The sequence below is a fragment of the Sinocyclocheilus rhinocerous genome, unplaced genomic scaffold, assembly GCF_001515625.1.
Source record: "Sinocyclocheilus rhinocerous isolate Xijiao unplaced genomic scaffold, SAMN03320098_v1.1 scaffold541, whole genome shotgun sequence".
In the NCBI taxonomy this organism is placed as follows: Eukaryota; Metazoa; Chordata; class Actinopteri; order Cypriniformes; family Cyprinidae; genus Sinocyclocheilus; species Sinocyclocheilus rhinocerous.
The window spans coordinates 1,422,721-1,442,614 of record NW_015658519.1 but is presented as its reverse complement, the minus strand read 5'-3'; the positions used below and the strand labels follow the sequence as shown (position 1 = coordinate 1,442,614).

The 19,894-nt window shown below is 40.5% G+C and overlaps 1 protein-coding gene across 2 annotated transcripts; it reads left to right on the top strand.

Moving 5' to 3' along the window:
* Window positions 1-499: 499 nt before the first annotated feature.
* Window positions 500-5,271, top strand: LOC107722575 (Golgi reassembly-stacking protein 1-like). 2 transcript variants are annotated; one of them, XM_016530986.1, is made up of 9 exons: window positions 500-648; window positions 1,340-1,420; window positions 2,160-2,363; window positions 2,457-2,543; window positions 2,648-2,778; window positions 2,912-3,008; window positions 3,693-3,780; window positions 3,863-4,003; window positions 4,095-5,271. In XM_016530986.1, the coding sequence occupies exons 1-9, from the start codon at window positions 586-588 to the stop codon at window positions 4,577-4,579; spliced, it is 1,377 nt and encodes a 458-aa protein (XP_016386472.1). In that variant the 5' UTR covers window positions 500-585; the 3' UTR covers window positions 4,580-5,271. The 2 variants fall into 2 exon arrangements, with proteins under 2 accessions (XP_016386472.1, XP_016386471.1); XM_016530985.1 differs by having other exon boundaries at window positions 2,912-3,053.
* The last annotated feature ends 14,623 nt before the right edge of the window (window positions 5,272-19,894 follow it).

Genomic DNA, 19,894 nt, shown 5'->3' with positions numbered 1-19,894 from the left:
GTTGTTCTCGACCTGGAAGCCCCACAAGAGGGCCTCAGTAAACATCAGAAGTAGCTTCAAGAAGTCTAAAAATAATTGAAAAATTGAAAGACAAAATGATCAATAAGATATAACAGTTTTTTTTAATACAAAGGTGAATTAATTGTTGAACAGAGAGGTTGAAGTTCAAATTGAATTGAAGGCAACTATGTGTGAGTATACATAACTTAATTAGCTTTTGTTGTTAAGTTTTTGTTGCTTTGTCAAAACAAGTCATTAGAAAAACAACAACAATAATAAAATTATGACTTATTTAGGATGTGTGAATAATACAAATATAAATATAACGTATTTAATTATATTATATATTTTGTATAATTATTATGCAATTTAGCCACACACACAAATTATTTTTGCTAAACTGAGAATGTTTTAGCTGACAAATATTAAAAAATAACGTACCGAGATAGAAAAATCATTTGATCGTTGGCATCATGTTCGATTGCTCTCCCCTGCCTAGATGGACAACATGGCCACGATGTCTCTGGGTTGTTAATTTTGGAACGCTAAACAAAACATTGAAAAACATCGAAACCCTTAAGAGCAATGGGTTTAACACAGAGCAGTGGTGGACCTGAGGGGGGAACAGAAGGATATCATGTCCATGGAGTAAATAACTTTAATTTTGGTGACTTTTTTTGACATCGAGCAGCTTTGCATGCTAGCTATGCTTTCATGAAGTTCTCATGTCGGCATTGCGTTAAGCTTTGACAGATATGCACTGAGAGAAAACTGAGTGTGTGCGTTCATGTTTTATTTTTTCGTGCTGAAATAAACAACTGTGTCAGATTTAGTATATTTGTCTACGGTATTAACATCTGTGGAAGCCTTTTGAATGTTTAAAAATTATGCTTGCAAGGTGGCAACTGTCAGGAAATTGTAATTAACGTACAGGTTCTTTTGTACTGTAAATCTGAAAGCTCCGAAAACGCCTTCTTATTTATTTTAACATCTGTGATTTCTTACATTATGGTCGCACGTTACATAGTCTTAAGTGTGTAAAAGTGTTTGTAGAGTTTTGGAACGATGTCGTGGTCAGTAACGTTAATCCAACAGCTCCTGGATTTAGGAGTATATAAACGTAGCCGCCACGTCACTGAATAAACTCATATTCTCAGAGATTCATTACTTGAGATTACGTATCATTCGATGGATGTAATTAAACTTCCCAGAATACACAACAATGTGTACAGCATAAATAAGTATGAATTTAAATGCATTTGAAGAAACCCCCCCATCTGAAATACCAAATCTGAATGGAATTTGTACTCTGCATTGATTAAATTCTATTCCTTTACAGATTCAAGAGGACTCACCAGCGGAGAAAGCTGGTTTGGAGCCCTTTTTCGATTTCATCATATCCATTGGAAATAATCGTCTTGTAAGTTTGTATTTGTAAAACCTTATTGGTTATTCTTGTAATCTTGAACATTTAATACAAAGATTTGTCTATGTCCCACAAGTAATAACCAACAAATGATTAGATTTACATGCACAAGAATGTCCTAATTAATATTGTAAACATTTTTGATTATGCTGGCTTCAGGTAAACATTTTAAAATGTCCTACAAGTAATGCTTTGTCTAGGCAAAATGACATCTGTTCACTGTCTCACTGTTTTCTATATTTTTTTTATGTATATTGTAGCTCTATCTCTATATAATCTACACTGTGTATAATTTAACACAGCAATCTGGTACTAGTGTTTGTGTAGTAGCTAAAAAATTCTACAACTATTTAAAACAAGCTATTTTAACTAGTTTTAAGTGGTCAGTGACATTCATATAATCACTGAAATGCACAAGAATGTTCTTGAATATTGGACTATGGTGATATTCCAAATATGCATGAATCATGTAAACACATTAAAACCAGTTGTCATAACCTGAAGCCATTATTCGACTTTCAAGAAATCTGTGTAAGGCAGCATATCCGAGTTTTGGCTGGTCATGTAAACGTTTTATTCAGAATGTACACTTTATCTCCCGTATTTGCCAAAGAGATGATGAAAGTTCATGTCTTAGTTGGATTAAAGACTTAACCAAAACATGGTTTTGATGTGCATGTAAATGTGGTCACAGTTTCTTTGATTCTAATGGGTCACATGCTATCTGAACCAGAACCAGGAGAATGATATGTTCAAGGACCTCCTCAAGGCTAATGTGGAGAAACCGGTGAAGATGGAAGTGTATAGTACAAAGACCATGAGGATCCGAGAATTGGAAGTGGTTCCCAGCAACATGTGGGGTGGTCAAGGGCTTCTGGGAGCCAGTGTCCGCTTCTGCAGGTTTCAAGGAGCCAATGAAAATGTTTGGCATGTTCTTGTAAGTGATCCTTGCATTTTTTAAAGTACTTTGGCTTCTTGGACTGTTCTCTTTATTCTCTTTGTGTGATTATTTTGCTCGCTTTGGTTTTAGGATGTGGAGCCAAATTCACCAGCAGCATTGGCCGGACTCCAGGAACATTCGGATTTCATTGTTGGAGCTGACCAGGTTCTCCAAGATGTAAGATGTGAATTATTTAAGGAATGCTTGATTGTTATTCAGGAGAAAACAAAGCTGTGCATGCAAGTTACTCACAATCAAGCAATGTTTTGATTTCCCAACAGTCAGAGGATTTCTTCTCCCTAATTGAAGCCCATGAGGGGAAACCACTGAAGCTGCTGGCCTACAATACAGAGACGGATAAATGCAGGGAGGTGGTTGTCACACCAAATGGTGCCTGGGGGGGAGAAGGCAGGTAATAACCCTGTTACAGAAGATGTAATAGTGTAATGAAGACCTGAATCAGCCATTATTACGAGGAAAAGACTCGCACAACTGCCTCCTCCAGAGCTTGTGTGCATTTCATGATAATGATTTTGCCTTTGTAGTCTTGGCTGTGGCATTGGATATGGCTACCTGCACCGAATCCCAGCACGACCTGACAGCCCAAAATCTGAAAGAGTCAGTCCAAAAGCTTCTCCTGTGGTAGGAACGCCAGAGCAAGAACTTCCTACAAATGGATTTACAAAGGTAATTTTTCTCAAGACTGGTGTGTGATATCACATTACTTAAGGAATAGTTCACCCAGAATTCTGTTGTCATTTACTTGCCTGTATGTCTTTCTTTCTAATGTGCGACACAAAATGAGATATTTAAAAAAATGTTTTTTTGGTCCATACAGTGAAAGTAAATGGGTTTCAAAACAAAACAAAACAAATTGGACCCAACTGACATATATTTTTGTTCCACAGAAGAAAGTAACATTGAGTTTTTTCCCTGATAAAAATTTTCTTTTTTTTTTTGGCCAAAAAAAACAAAAACAGGTCTGCTGTGCTTGTTTGTAGGACAGCACAATTTGTCCTAAATGTTATGATTATATATCAGTATAGCTAAATAATAATAATATTACTAAACAAAAACAAAATAAGAAATATTACTTTTGCAACTGTAATATTAGTGCTAATATTTATGGCTAATATATATATATTTTTTATTTACTTTTTTTTTGTGATTTGGGTTTTATTTTGATTAATTGTGCAGCCCTAGAAGAAAGAAATGCAAACAGGTTTAAAACGATGTGAGGGTGCGTAAATGATGACAGAATGTTCAACTATGGTTTGAATTTTTGGTAGCTGCGTACAACAACATAACTGAAATGTATATCTTCAGGTGTCCTTAATGGCGTCCAGTCAGTCAATGAGTGGCTTGGATCTTGATACCCCACTGCCACCTCCCATTCAGAGAGTCATGGATCCTGGTAAGGCATCAAAATACGTGCTTCATCTAGAACAAAAATCATGAAAAGACATTTTAATATATCAAAGCAGTGGTTCCTCCAGGTTTCTCGGATCAGTCAGAAGTGGCCATGATGAATTCGGAGGTGTCAGACATGGCAGACCGACTGGACCTATCCACTTCTTCCACTGACATGACAAACACATCCCTAGCTGTCCGAGAGGACATTGACGTGTCAGCTGTCGGTGAGGCCACCTTGCTAAATTTAGATGAACAGAATTCAGTCTGTGAGTCCAAGTCTAGGTTGTAAAATGTGCAAAATGTCTCTTTTTGCAGAGGAGCTTCAAGACAGTGAGGTTCCTAGTCGTAACACTGAGGAGCAAAATACAGAGGAGTATCCTGCTGTGGATTTCAGTTCTATTGCACCACCTTCAGATGTTCCTCCTCCCCTTTCTCTCCCACACTCTCTTCTCCCAAATCTGCCTCTTGATTATAGCATGCCCACAGACATGGCATCTTTGATGAATTCTTCAAGCCCATCTCTCGACTCTTCTGTGCCTCCTATAGACATCTCTTCCCTGCTCATTGACCCCACCGCCCTCCATCTCGAGTCATCTGCCCCACCTGCAGAATATCCCATGCAGGCGAACAAGTCCTCACCTTTCCCCTCAGAAACTGATGGTGTCAATCAGGGCTTTTCTGATGTGCCACAGTCTCTGAAGAGCAGCTTGTCTGAGGGCAGAGCAGAGGCCGTATCCTCTGACCTGATGTCTTTTGATTCCCATAATGCACATGTCAAAGATGAAGCTGCTCCTCAGTAGCGTCTCTACCAAGTACTACCTTGTGTCTTGTTACGCAGTTGCTCAACAATCATCAGGTGGTGTTTTTTAATGGCTTTGTTACTGTTAGGATCAGGTGTGGGCGAATTGGTATTGAGTGTTTTTTAAACGGTTGCGTGCAATTTAAGTTTTATTTTGCGTCTAGTAGTCATGATGATTGTAGGTTGTTGGAATGTGTGTAGGGCGTTGTCTTAAATTGTGTAGATCGTAATTTAGAAGATAATGTTTTCTGTTACTAAATTGAAACCTTTTTATATAGCTTGATTAATTAAAACTGCTTAGATTCCTCTACCAGTTTTAAATCCCACAAAAAGTTGAAAGTACCACCTGAAACCTTTATTTAATTGACTTTGTTTTAAATATTTGTAGTATTTATTTAGCTACGACACAAACACTCATGGATTACTGTGTTAATCTGAACACAGTGTAGAATATATACATAAAGCTAATGACAAAATATACACAAAGGAACACTGTGACAAAATAAATAATTTTGTCTAGAAAAAGCATTACATTTTTGGCTTGCTTTGTTACATATTTTGGAACTTGTTTGGGTTTTATTTTGTGTTGTGGGAATGTTTTAACAAAGTACAAATATTTAGTACTGGGCAAGGGTTTTGTATTTGTTTAGTTTAGCACACTAAAATCTTCCTGGCTAATTAGATTTTTGAAATTATTTTGATGTGAGTTTAGAATTTTTCAACCAAAATATTTAATTGAAATCTTTGCTACTTAGTCTTCATTTGTAGTGATTCATGTGTACTTCAGGATGAAAAGCGTAATATTTATGTTTCAAGTTTTGTTGAAAACCGTTAACACTAGAGAAATGTTGCTACAGTAAAATGTGCTTTTCATGTAATTTATTAATCTATGCAAATACAGGTATTGTATAAATGCCAATGGAATTTCTGTGGTATTAATATTGATATTAGTGTCATACACAGGACTTTATTTTTCCTGTTTTGATGATGGGAGAGCTAAATAATACAATACCTCTTTGAGCTTTAAGGAACAATATGTAATTTTCACCGCTAGAGGGCGGGTATTCAAAATAAACAAAGAGGCAAAGGCGTAGTTTGATGACGCCGTGACTGAGTGTGGAATCATGGGAGTTGTCGTCTTCATCCCCACAGCCGATGAAAGCAGCGCTGTTTTATCATACTAGATACATTTGAAAGTTCTGTTATAATGCTACTCTGTGCGGTCGTCACCGGTCTATTAAAACGCACAACATATTAAAGCGTCTTTGGTGTTTCCATGTTTTCTACAAAACAAAACCGGAAATCGAGGGTGTATGACGTCATTGGCAGGCGACACGACACTGTGGACACGGTCCGTGTCACTACCCAGCCAACATTGATATGTGGGCCCCATATGGGTTATGCCTGGGCAGCATGGGTTCCGTGTGGGCATGGGCTGAAAATGGGCAATTTATGTGGGCCCCATGTGTGTTTCACAATGTGGGTCCCATATAGGTTTGAACATACGGGACCTTTATGGGATCTATGTGGGCATAGGCTGAAAATGGGCAATTTATGTGGGTTCCATGTGTGTTTCACAATGTGGGTCCCTGTTTGAACATATGGAACCTTTATGGGATCTATGTGGGCAAAATTATTTCACACTTAAAATACATCCTTATACCTTTAATTTTTTGGTTAATAGTCACTTTTTAATAAAGAATATAGATTTTATGGTTCTGATCAATATAACTTATATAAGACAATGCATTATTTTCTATTGTGATGTTTCATTTTGTTTGTATTGTCAATATTACAATGTTAGCCTGTTTATGCATTTATCAAAATGTATTATTTTAAAATAAACGGACATTTAAAATATAAAAGATTTAAAATGTTCAAATTAGAGAATTCCCGCCCCGGCGCAAGGATACTGTTTGTTCCAAGCGCAGTGGAGCGGCGCCGCCGGCGAAGCGGGAGACGGGTCACTCATCTCAAACGTGTGTAGGGCCCATATTTACAGCCCATATGGGGCCCACACGGGCCCCATGATAGAATTTTGGCTGGGTAGTTAAAATTGCTTATTTCTCTGGATTTAAACATTCTTCGAAACATTAGGGATAATGTAAGTACACAAATAAGCAAAATATATAACACTGTTCTAGTGTTTGGATATTTCATTTAAACAATCTTACATATTGTGCCTTTAAGTTCTTTGTCATTGTTTTTAAAAGAGTTTCAGCTATGAACAAAGACTTTATATGTACAAGCAAAGTGATTCCTGATGACATCTCTTTGCATCGACATGATCATGGTACGTCACAAGGGTGAGGAGACAATGTTGTTTTAAATTTGAATTTTTAGGAAAAAATGTACAGAATAGCCTACCTGTTATTCCAAGTGTGAACACAAATGTATATTTTTGTATAGTAATGCTACATGATATTAAGTAAACAGAAAATGGTCTACTGTATACGCAAACTATTCTTTGGGTTTCTGGGAAAATGTCAGATTGAAAAACACTGGAACCATCTACAGCAATAAAACATCTAAAATATAAATTGTTAGTGCTGATTGTGTTTTGTGTTGTAGCCTATACTTTGATGTAGGTTATTGAAAGTAGGCCTAAATATCAAAAGGATAGTTCACCACAACATGAAATTTCTGTCATCATATACTCATGTCCTTCCAAACCTGTATGATTATTTCTTCTGTGGAAGTTGGAACATGAAGATATTTTGAAGAATGTTGGTATCCAAATGATTAAAGTTTTGGTGGCCATTCCCTTCGCTGTATGCAGACTTTTCTCAAAATATCTTCTTTTTTTTTGTTCCACAAAAGAAATAAGGTTTGAAATCACTCAAAGGCTGAGAGTTTAATAATATGTTCCAGTCCAGGACATGTGGACCAACAACCCACCGTTTAAAAAAACGAGCATCAGCGCTGTCGAGCAGCTTCAGTGACCTCTGCCTGTGTCTGGCGCTCTCTTACGGGTCTTGAGGTAAAACAGGTACAGCAGGCTGATCTCGCGCTGCGAGCCCGGAATACAGAATGCCACAGTTATGCAGCCTCCTCATCACACTTTTATTTGTTGAGGTGAGTAACACAGCATGTTACTGCTTTTTTATTTTATTTAATAGTATTTTTATTTTAATTTAGTTTACAAAAACATGTTAGTTTTGTATTAAACTTTGATGTATTTTTATTTATAATTCACATTTTGTTGTCATGCATCTGCTCCGTCAGTCTCTGACAAAAATTTCTTATAATATTTTCCACACACATACACACTGTCCATCTAGCACACAACATTGCTTATTGTTCTTGTCCAGGACTCAGACAAGAAGCTCTTTGTAGTTTATTTTCCATGATATCATATGTAGTCTTCAACTGTCACAAAAAAATAAGAAAAACACCATTATGTTATAATATGTGACCCTGGACCACAAAACCAGTCATAAGGGTCAATACAAGAGATTTGAATAAATAATAAATCAGCTAATTCTGAATAAATAAGCTTTCCATTGATGTATGGTTTGTTAGAATAGGACAATATTTGGCAGAGATACAACTATTTGAATATCTAGAATCTGAGGGTACAAAAAAAATCTAAATATTAAGAAAAAGTGGTTAAAGGATTCATTCAGATGCACAGAGGAAAAAAGAGAATTCCTTAGCTCAGAAACTTTCCCCCCTTTGAACGGTTTCAATAAGAGTAATTTATCACAAGCACTCCCGTACAGCCAGCCACTGACATACGCCACAATAGGTGAGGTACAAACAATTTAGTATTCACACCAAAAGCACAGATTAATTGTCCTGCAGCCGCAGCAGACAGTACGTCACGCTTCTTAATCACATTTAATTCAAAAGAACACATTCATCATCAAGTTTGCTTTTACTCACAAGTCATTTGTGCAGCAACAAATACTAGGCTTTATCTTAAAATATTATCTGAATGAAAATGGTAAACTAACTATAAATCTGTAGATGATGGTCACCTTGCCTTGACTTATTTTTTATTGTAGCTAAATTAATATTTTTTTTAATCTTAGATTTTTGAAGAAGTCTCTTGTGCTCACTAAGGCTGCATTTATTTGATTAAAAATACAGTAAAAACAGTAATATTGTGAAATGGTTTTACAATTTAAAATAACTAAAATTTTAAAGCATAATTTATTCCTGTGATGACAAAGCTGAATTTTCAGCAGCTATTGATTTATTTCAGAAATCATTCTTTCTATGATTCTAAAATCATCAAAAAGCATTTCTTATTATTATCAATGCTGAAAAGAGTTGAGCTGCTAAACATTTTTATGGAAACTTTGATACATTTTTTTTTCATGATACTTTGATTTAACCTCCATCCATACTATTAATAAAAATAAGTAAAATATTATTACTTAATATAAATAAATAAGTTGTTTAATATATTACTATTATTTTCAGCCATTTATATCTTTATTCATGTCATAAACATTTTTATGTTTACGATACTTTGGTAACCGTTCATTACTACCACAAGGTGGAGCTGTAAAGTAATAATCTCCAGTTTATTCTAACCCTTTAGTTTCAGGTCTAAGCATTACTACACTGTAAAAAATGATTGTGATTTTAACGGTAAAAGACTGTAGAAATGCCACAGTAAAACCTGTTAAATGATTTACAGTAAGTTTCCTTACAATATACAGTGAATAACTGTAATAGATCTAACCTTTGTTTTCGAGAAAGTAGCCTCAGAGTCAACACTCATAGACTGTGTCTGAAATCACACCCTACACCCTCATTCACTGGTCCCTACATTAGTTCACCATATAGTCCACTAGACCGAGTGATTGGAAACAAATGAGTGAATTCAGACAATGATGAACAGCTGCTGTTAACAAGCAGAATCACTGAAGGAAAGAACAAGAAACAAAACTACAACTGACTTCCAGTTACAGCCTTAGATTAAATTAACCAAACCAAAATAAAGTAGCAGAGGAGGATTACACAACTCCACAAACAGCATTACCAGCTTCACTCATTACTAACCAGACTCACTTTATTTCTGTCATATATCTACAAAAATTCTTCTACAAGAATTAACCGAGGTTTATATTGTATTGTAGCGAATCAGCTCATGGGGAAATATGAATAATTAATCATAACTAGTTATAATTAATTATAAATATTTAGATCCGCTGTAGATATTTAGCTGACCTCTCAGGGTCAACTGTCTGTCAATTCTAAGAACGTTAATTTCCTGGTTAAGGGAAATAACTTTCTTACTGTACAACTCTACACAGAGCCTGCAGCATAAATCTGCATGATTAGGGACTCCAGTTATGAGCAAACAATGAACAACGTCAAGTGTGATACAAATAAGATTTTATTAACTACATAAACACTTAAACTAGTCCAACATACTACATAAACACTTAAACTAGTCTAATATACTACATAAACACACACACACACACACGCATACAGTTGGTATAGGAAAGGGTTAAAAGCTTAACGCAGTAAAGAGAAGAGAAATAAGAATATGAAACTATGGTACCATTTGATATTCAGCAGATCTCCAGCCTGAAGGGAACATCAGTTTCTTAGTTCAAACACACCTTTCTAAAAAGGCGCAAATGATACCTAATGTATCAATTAATAAGACTAAGTTTGAATACTTGCACGTCTCGTCTGTCTGAAAGAAAGGCTTGATGCAATCTGAAGGCTCACGTGGATCTTTGCTGAAGTTGGTTGATGAAAAAGAACCAGTTTGCGTCAGAGAATCTTGGTGCATGGAAATTCAAGGTCGAAGGCCTGGCACAAAACTTAGGATGTTCTGGGGTTTCTGTGTGTGTAAAGCACATTTGTTATGACAAGAAGAGCCGAGAGAAGTTGTAATTAAGTGGTTTTGTTAACTATTAATGATGTTAAATCATCATCTCATGGTCTGATTCACTGATCTCAGTTAGTGTCTAATTATATGGGTTGATTAGTTTTTTTTTGTTTATGGTACTCTGACTCTACACGATATGTTGACAAACTAGTGTGAAGAAATTTAAAAACATTTTATGCACAAAACCTTTAGAGCTACAGCTCTGTTTAAAGTTCTGCCATAGTTCAAAGCTTTTATTTGTGCATATTGTGCTTAGGAATGTTTCACAATGATTGCGGTAGTATCAGGGGTGCAACTCAAGAGTATTAGTTATATATCATACACTTAATTACAGATTAAACATTAGGTGAGATCAGTGAATCAGACTAGTTCATGATGGTCTTGACATCACGAACACCAGTTTTATCTGATCATAGATTCTTTTGTTTTTTCTTGCTTATTATAGCTAAATTAAGCAACAAAAGAAAAACTATTTTTAAAAAGTCAAGGTTCAATAGCCCAACTAAAGCTAACACCGATCACCATTATGGTGACTTCAAATGAAAGTACAAGACCTAAAATCTCAATAAGAGCTTTTGTACACATATGACAGAAATAAAGTCACACTGGTTAGTAATAAGAAGCTGGTGATGCTGTTTGTGGAGCTGTTTAATCCTCCTCTGCTGATATCTTGATAAATTTAATGTGTTTTATTTTCAGTTGATTTCATCTTTGGCTTTGGCTGTAAGTTGTGTTTCTCTGCTCTTGTTTCTCTTTCCTTCAGTGATTCTGCTTGTTAACAGGTGTTCATCACTAATGCTCAATCCTCATTTAATTATCTCATTAACTTCATCACCGCTTCAGTGTCACTTCAACACTCTGTAGTGTGGACACATATAAGTGCTCTTTAAAACTGAGGATTTTGCTGTGGGTTAAATGTGGTTAAATGTGTGAGATGAAAAAAAACACTGAAATGTATTTTTAGCAGAAATATACTGTTAATTTAATTTACGGAAGCAAACGGTAAAAACCTGTAGATTACTGGCAACCACAGCAGCTGGTATTTCACCGTAAAATCAAGAAAAGAAAACAGCAAAATACTGTAAAACCTAACAGTCAACTTCCTGTTGTGTCTTGTGGGTCACCATTGTGCTGGAGAGCAGAGCCCGTGTTTAAGTAAAGGACGGACAGAGAAACACTGATGTTGTACTGCTTGTTGCTTTATTGAAAGGCAGTGTAGTTACTGATGCAGTGTGAATTTCTTCAATAATTTCAATCATACATGAATGTGTGCTGCTGTTATCTGCAAGAGATTTGAGTTGAATTGATGCTTTTAATGACTTTGCATAAATCAGTAGATTTTTCTTCATGGACTTAAGCAAAATAGTTCTTAAGACCAATATGCTTGCGTTACTTAAACATTATAAATATTAGTTTATTAACAAATGCCAATTGGCCAAATTAAGTGCAGTCGGTTTCTGCAAATAAAATGAGCTAACTCAAAGGTTTGCATATTAACATTGTATCAGTTAATGAAATACAGTTTTTCACTGTAAATTTAAACAGTTCTGTAAAACCTAAAATGTTGCTACCGTATTTTTCACAGTAAAGTTCTGGCAACCATAGCTGCCGGTATTTTACCGTAAATTTAACATATTTTTTTTACAGTGTAGCACTTACCGTTGAGCTTTGAGGGAAAATCGCCGTTAAATCATCATTTGTTCCTCAGAATGATAATATGTGCAACAATCAATCAAATTGGCCTTGTTTGGACATTACGAGAATTTTCATTCTCTTCAAGGCCCCAAATTGAAGACCCTTTGAGTCTGTCTACACCGTTATATACTGGTGAAGAAGACAGAGCAGATCTGAATACTGCCCTACTGGGCTCAGTTTTGAACCTCAGAAAAGATTTACAAAAATGCCTCTGAGGGTGTTCAAGGTAAAACAAAAAGCCAAAGAAAAATGATGCCTGTGAACAGTGTCCTGAATGAACAGATCTGAGATTGTGTTTGATCGAGAGCTGCATTCATCCAGTCCCTCAAGACCTCCAGACATTACTGAAGTTATGCTTGAAAAAATCATTCCTTACGCATCTGTAAATTGTGTAGCAGCAGTGAGAGTCTCTTCTGAGGTGAGGCGAGATCAAGCATGGCAGTATGGCAGACCTGTCCTTATTCAACTTTTCAGTCTAGACGTAAATATTTTATATATTTTCTTTCACAAAAATAATTCAATAATTACATTCATGCAAAGGCCTTGCGAATGCCACTAAACGAAAAAGAATGAAACCATCTCATCTCATTTGTCCCTGATAGTTTCCATTGAATTATTATTTTTTTTTTTAAAACAAGTAGTTCATGTTCTTAAACTCTGTGGCCCAACAGAGTCTGGCTGGGAAGAGTTCAAGGATACAGGCTGCTTTTCAGTACAGTATCTATCTTGTGTCTTCAGATGCATGGGAGTGAAGGAAAAGAAAAAGAAAGAACGAAACACGGGCTTTGAATCACATTTCCTGCAAGTTGCATCACTTGTGGCCTCAGAAACAGACAGTGCAACCTTTGTTTGACCTTCAGCTCCTCTCACTTATTTATAATGCAGACTTCATAAAAATTTGAGCACAACCAAGCGCAGAGTTGTCCACGGTCCAGAATGTGGATGATTTCAGTCTCTACACTTTCTAAACACACAGCACACAATGTAAAGTGGGCTCTGAGAACAGACACGGTGTGAAATGTGTTTTAAATCTACAAATGTTCTAGATGAAACAACCAAGGAAAGTTTTTAAAAATGTATTCAGTGCATTGTCTGGTTCTTGCTTACCTGCTTGTCACTACAATTGAAATATTTTATTCAAGTTCATTAAATTGTTATATTTTTTTAAAGTTTGCAAAGAAAAGAAAAGAAAAATGTCAAAAAGTGTCATGTATATGTATATATATATACACGTATACGGTACTCAAGCAAGTGTAAGCACAGAACATGAGTCAACATCATAGACTCGCACACAGTTAAATATTCAGTGTCCTCAGGGATTAAATGAACTTGACTAGATGTTTACAGTGTATGGTGTATATTTTTTAGACAACACATGATGATCAAATTTCTTCTCAAGTCAGTTCCCTTTCAGTTGGTCACTCTCGACGTCACGTCGGTGTTGACTGACGAATTGGGATTCTTGCCAGAGAGACCAATTCACTTCGAGTGTAACTAAACGAGCCAATGGACATTGGCATGCGGATTTCCCATCTGGCTGCCACACCCCGCAGCGCGGGTATAAGAGACAGCAGGTGCACTGCATTAATTCATCCTTTCGCTTCGGAGCCGAGCGGTAGTGCATCACTACTGCTCTCTACTTCGGTGTTGCAGAGAGAAGCTAGCGAGTGCGGGCGTTACGGCACAGCAGCGGTGGTCACGGTCTCACGGGGGAGAAAAAAAGATTGTACTCGTGCAGACAGCCACACCAGTAGTGTGCAGTGGCCAGCTCCCCTACGTGCTTCAGCACAAAAAGAGCAAATCTCTAAAAGAGCAACACGGGTGATCGCGTCTTTTTAAAGATGCTTATCACCCGTGCGTTTCTGGGTGCGGTCGCTTCCTTGCGCCTCGGGATGGTCACGATCGCTGCCTCACATGTCTGGGCGTTGAGCACGCTGAGGAGGCGTTCGTGGATGGTGCATGTTCTCCTTGTGGGGACATGGCCATCTCGGAGTTGCACGAAAGACTCTGTTACGTCAAATGTGGCAGGGTCCCTCTGCCTCTGCCGCGATCCAGCATTCGCTGCACGCTGGCCCCTCTACAGGATGGAGGGAGCCGGCCGTTTCCTTCAGTTCCCCCCCTGAAGACCAGATGTCAATCGCTGCATCGGAGGGCGAGCTCTCTCTCTCCGGGGATGACGACCCGGCTGCGTTGCCCCCTTCAGGTGTGGCAGCGTTTTCCGAGCCAGACCCAGAGATGACGGCTATGCTTTCCTGGGCCGCCGAGAATGTCGGGCTCATGTGGAATCCTCCACCGCGTCCCGATCCTTCGAGGCTGGATGAATGGTTTCTCGGTGGGGGTCGCGCTGGTTCTCAGCACCCCCCTCCAGTGCCATTCTTCCCGGAGGTGCATGAGGAGCTCACAAGATCATGGAACCACCCTCAATGGTGGGGCCGCTTTGGAGTATTCCCTCGGTGGAGCGGTCTGTGGCCATGCAACTGTGTCCAACAGCCGCTACCACTCTGCGGGGTGACCCGTGTCTCCCCTCACGGGCCTGTAAGTATTCATCAGGCTTAACTGGCAGTGCTTACAGAGCTTGTGGGGAGGCGGCTTCTGCCCTCCACGCAATGGCGATACTGCAGGTCCATCAGGCCAAAGCCCTGAGAGACCTGCACGAGGGTGGCCACGACCTGGCGTTTCTACATGAACTGCATGCTGCGACGGACCTCGCACTTCGAGCGATGAAGGTGACAGCACAGTCTCTGGGTCGTGCAATGTCCACGCTAGTGGTCCAGGAGCGCCATCTCTGGCTATGTCTGGCCGACATGAAGGAGCATGATAAGGTGCAGTTCCTGAATGCTCCCATGTCGCAGACCGGCCTTTTCGGCGACGCTGTCGAGAGCTTTGCCAGTTCTCGGCGGCACAGAAGCAGACGGAGGCGATCAAACACATCATGCGCCGGAGGAAACCTGCTGCTTCCACCCCGGCTGCAGCCCCTCAGCCTGCTCATCGCCGTGGGCGCCCCCCCCGTGGCTGCCCCCGCTCCCACGCAGCAGCAGCAGCCTTCCACCAGGCAGTGTCGTGGATCCGGTCGCAGACAGGACGCCCAGCCCGTCCAGGCCCCCGCCAAACCCGGCGGTAAGCGCAAGTGCAAGAGGCCCTGAGACGGGCGACCCGGAGATGGAGGAGACTGCTCGTTGGGAGATGGTGACCACACCACTCCCTCCCCTGGAGCAGGGCCGGGTGGAGAATCATTTGTTTCGTTTTGTTTTTGTTTCCGCCGCTGGCCCAGCAGTCAGCGGTACACAAAACTTCAATAAAAGAGCGGTCTCAAGAGGAGGAGAGTTGTGAACTGTGCATCACAGGGTCACTTCCCTCCTCCTCTTTCACCAGCAGGCAGCAGTGGGTTGCCCAAGAGCACCCCTCCTGCCCATTCGTGGAACCAGGTAGGGGCTGTAGCATTCGAGTCCCCGCTTCATGTCTGGGACCCTGTGTTTTCTCCCGCACAAGGAAGAATCAGGTGAGTGTTACTCTCCACACCCAGACTCCGCCCTCTGCCGTCACAGGCCTCGGGCCGAGTCCCTGTGTTCCACCACGCTGCCCCACCGTGGGTACGTCGGTGGCTCCGTTGGTTCCTCTGGCACGGTCTCTCGGAGCCTGGTTAGTGCTCCCCAGTCCGTCTCGGTGGCTCCTGCTTACCATCAGACTCGGCTACGCGATTCAGTTCGCCCGGCGTCCCCCCAAGTTCAGGAGCATCCGGTTCACTTCAGTCAAGGCTGTCGGTTCACTGCCCCTGTGCGGAAATCGCAGTCCTGCTGGCGAAGGACGCGATAGAGCTGGTCCCTCCAGCCGATATGAGGTCGGGGTTTTACAGTCCTTACTTCATTGTGCCCAAGAAAAGCGGTGGGTTATGACCGATCTTGGATCTGCGAGTTTTGAACCGTGCGCTTCACAAGCTGCCATTCAAGATGCATCCGTCCCCAAGACAGGTTTGCAGCGATCGACCTGAAGGACGCATACTTTCATGTCTAGATCCTCCTGCAGCACAGGCCATTCCTGTGGTTCGCGTTCGAGGGTCGGGCATATCAGTACAAGGTCCTGCCCTTCAGGCTGTCCCTGTCGCCTCGCGTCTTCACCAAAGTCGTGGAGGCAGCCCTTGTTCCTTTGAGAGAATGGGGGGTGCACATCCTCAACTATCTTGACGACTGGCTCATACTCGCGAGCAGTTGTGCGCACACAGGGACTTGGTGCTCAGACACCTCAGCCAGTTGGGTCTTCGGGTCAACTGGGAAAAGAGCAAACCAACGCAGAGGATCTCTTTTCTCGGCATGGCGTTGGATTCGGTCAGCCAGACAGCACGCCTCACCCAGGAACGTGCTCAGTCAGTGCTGAACTGCCTCAAGACTTTATCAGGCAGGATGGTGGTCCCACTGAAATTCTTTCAGATGCTCCTGGTGCATATGGCTGCAGCTGCGGCGGTAGTTCAGCTCGGTCTGCTCCATATGAGACCGCTTCAGCACTGGCTCCATAGCCGAGTCCCGAGGTGGGCGTGGCAACGGGCTCGCAGTGTCAGGGGTTTGGACGGGTCCCCAACTGCGTGGGTATATCAATTGCCTCGAGTTGCTGGCAGTACGCCTTGCTCTGAGCCGCCTCAGAGGGCGCCTTCGGGGCAGGGACGTTCTGGTCCGCACGGACAACACTGCGACTGTTGCATATATCAACCGGCAAGGCGGTTTACGCTACCGTCGCATGTCGCAACTCGCCCACCACCTTCTCCTTTGGCGTCAGAAGCATCTGAGGTCCCTTCGTGCCATCCACATCCCAGGAGTGTTCAATCGGGCAGCCTCGAGTCTCGAGCAGCATTTCCAGGGGAGTGGAGGACTCCACCCCCAGGCGGTTCAGCTGATCTGGAGACGGTTCGGAGTTGCTCAGGTAGGCCTGTTTGCATCTCCAGAAACCACCCACTGCCAGTGGTTCTACTCCCTAACCGAGGCAACGCTCGGCATGGACACACTGGCACACAGCTGGCCCCGGGGCCTGTGCAAATATGCGTTTCCCCAAGTGAGCCTGCTCGCACAGACACTGTGCAAGATCAGGGAGGACGAGCAGCTGGTCTTGTTAGTGGCCCCATATTGGCCCAACAGGACCTGGTTCCCGGAACTCATGCTCCTCGCAACAGCCCCACCCTGGCCGATTCCTCTGAGGAAGGATCTGCTTTCTCAGAAACGGGGCACCCTCTGGCACCCGCGTCCAGACCTGTGGAAACTCCATGTGTGGTCCCTGGATGAGACGCAGAGGTTCTAGGTGACCTACCCCAGGAGGTAGCTCTCACTATCGCTTCAGCACGTGCTCCGTCCACGAGACGGGCCTATGCACTGAAGTGGAACCTGTTCGTCGAATGGTGTTCCTCCCACCAGGAGGACCCCCGGAGATGTTCGGTCAGAGCCGTGCTTTCCTTCTTGCAGCAAAGGTTGGAGCGTAGGCTGTCCCCCTCCACTCTTAAGGTTTACATTGCTGCTATTTCTGCCCATCACGACCCCATAGAGGGGAGGTCGTCAGGTTTCTTAGGAGTTCTGCTTTATATTTAGCTAAATACAGCTAGCCGTTTTTGTCCATATTAGGGATTTCCTGGCACGTTTAGGTTCTTACTTCTATGAGCCTGTTTTGGACTTTCTGCACGAGAGTGCCCTCGGACTTCAAGTATGAATGAAACTTACACTGCATGAGAGTGTTAGAGCGTCATAATGATCACATCGCCTCATTTTGGAGATGAATAAAACGTCAGGTCATGCATAGACTATCTTGTCTCCTTGAATTTAAATTCAGATTTATTCACACTGGCCCTTCAAAACCTCTATTTGAACACACTTTGCCTGAAATACACTTTGCCTGCTTTTTATAAAAACACATCCCCCGCATATTCTACGCCCATGGTTGCGATAGAAGCAGCAGGTGGCCTTTGACAAGTTGTGAAGAAAGAACAAATGAGATGGTAGACTTCCAAAGCACCAGAGAACCTGTTAGACACCTGCAACACCTGAACTAAACCAGACGGTTACCACTGCTGCACCTTACAGAGGACAGGCCCACGTCCTTCAGTATAAAGTGTTTGGGGTTGGTATGATTTGTAAATGTGTTAAGGTTTCCAAGATTGTATTTATTTGATAAAAATAAATTATTATATTTTATTATAATTTAAAATCACTGTTTTCAATTTAAATATATTTTAAAATGTAATTTATTCCTTTAATGCACAGCTGAATTTGCAGCAGCCATTACCCCACATGACCCTTCAGAAATCATTTTAATATGCTGATTTGGTGCTAAAGAAACATTTCAAGATTCTTTGAGAAATACTTAGTCTAAAATAACTGCATATATTTCAAAAAGATTTTTTGTTAAATAAAATATTAAAGATTGATCAATTTAAGGGATCCTTGCTGAATAAAAGTACTGACTTTTTATATGTGTGCTTTTATGAGTAGTCCTAGTGGTTCATGTGATTCAAAACTGCCAGAGAAGAAGAAAAAATGTGGCAAAAATCAAAATAGGCATCTAATGAAAATCATTTGTTCTCTGTGATGTTCAGTGCTTTAACGCCGAAATAAAACTACAGATATCCATACAAGAACACAGAAGAGACAATGTGTTGCACTGAAGTACAACCAGCTTTCAAGAAATACACCAAATTCTCCAAGGTAAAATAAGTACCTATTTATGAATTTCAAATTTACAAGTTTAACACAGAAAAAAAGAGATATCCAGTACCATTTGAGCGTTCATCTTCTCATCCATTAACAGTGATTTATCTGACACTTCCTCAATCTGACCCTTGAACACTCCACTCTAAATGACAACATGACACTGAAGAAGAAAATAAGACTCTAATCGCCAAGTGTTTCAAACATTAGGAGCACTGGAATACTATCATCATCGGCAATTTCTTCAATGAAACAAATAAAACATACAAACATTTCTCATTGCAAGCACTTTGTACAAATCAATGTCACATCTAAATGAATAAGACTTTATGCACACTGAGGTAAATTATCATATTTGTCCAAAGAGGTATGCTTTGACATGAATTATTTTTGTGTTTTGCACTGTAGTGTTTTTTAAAGTGATGTTTCAATGTCATCAAAAACCCAAACTGCATTTACACCAACCACAGAGTAGGCACCCAATACAAAAAGGCTTCTGGAATGACTAAAATACAAAGAAAACTGACTGTGAATAGCAAAATTTGTCTGCACATAAACCATAACCTTGGAATGAACAAAGAAGAACAAAGGTATGACTTTACAGATCCATTCTGGTTTTCGGGGACTGGAAATACCAATAATACGTGACTTTGCAGAAAACAGAAATCTTTATAAAATCGAGGCACTTGTATTGCATCATGCACTGGAGAACACAGTGAGATTGCATATCATAGTGTAAGTGTTCCTGGCTGCATCCCACATCATTTCCTGCCTTTTTGAGCAGGAACTCATTCATTCATCGAGTTAATGCCAATGTGGGTTGCAGAACAGTTTGGTGCTATTGTAGTTTGACCCTCTTTTAAGCTCAAATTGAAAATACTGAATGTTCAACATGAAACCAAAGTGACCATGTAGTCATACGACAGCATGTTTCCTATATATATATATATATATATATATATATATAGCAGGTAAAATAAGTATTGAACACGTCACCATTTTTCTCAGTAAATATATTTCTAAATGTGCTGTTGACATGAAATTTTCACCAGATGTCGGTAACTACCCAAGTAATACGTACATA

Bases quoted from the DNA above. Each gene is read 5' to 3' on its own strand.
- LOC107722575 (XM_016530985.1), top strand. From the start codon at position 586: ATGGGTTTAACACAGAGCAGTGGTGGACCTGAGGGGGGAACAGAAGGA. The intron at 1,421-2,159 runs GTAAGTTTGTAT...TATCTGAACCAG, and splicing joins CCATTGGAAATAATCGTCTT to AACCAGGAGAATGATATGTT. The intron at 2,364-2,456 runs GTAAGTGATCCT...CTTTGGTTTTAG, and splicing joins AAAATGTTTGGCATGTTCTT to GATGTGGAGCCAAATTCACC.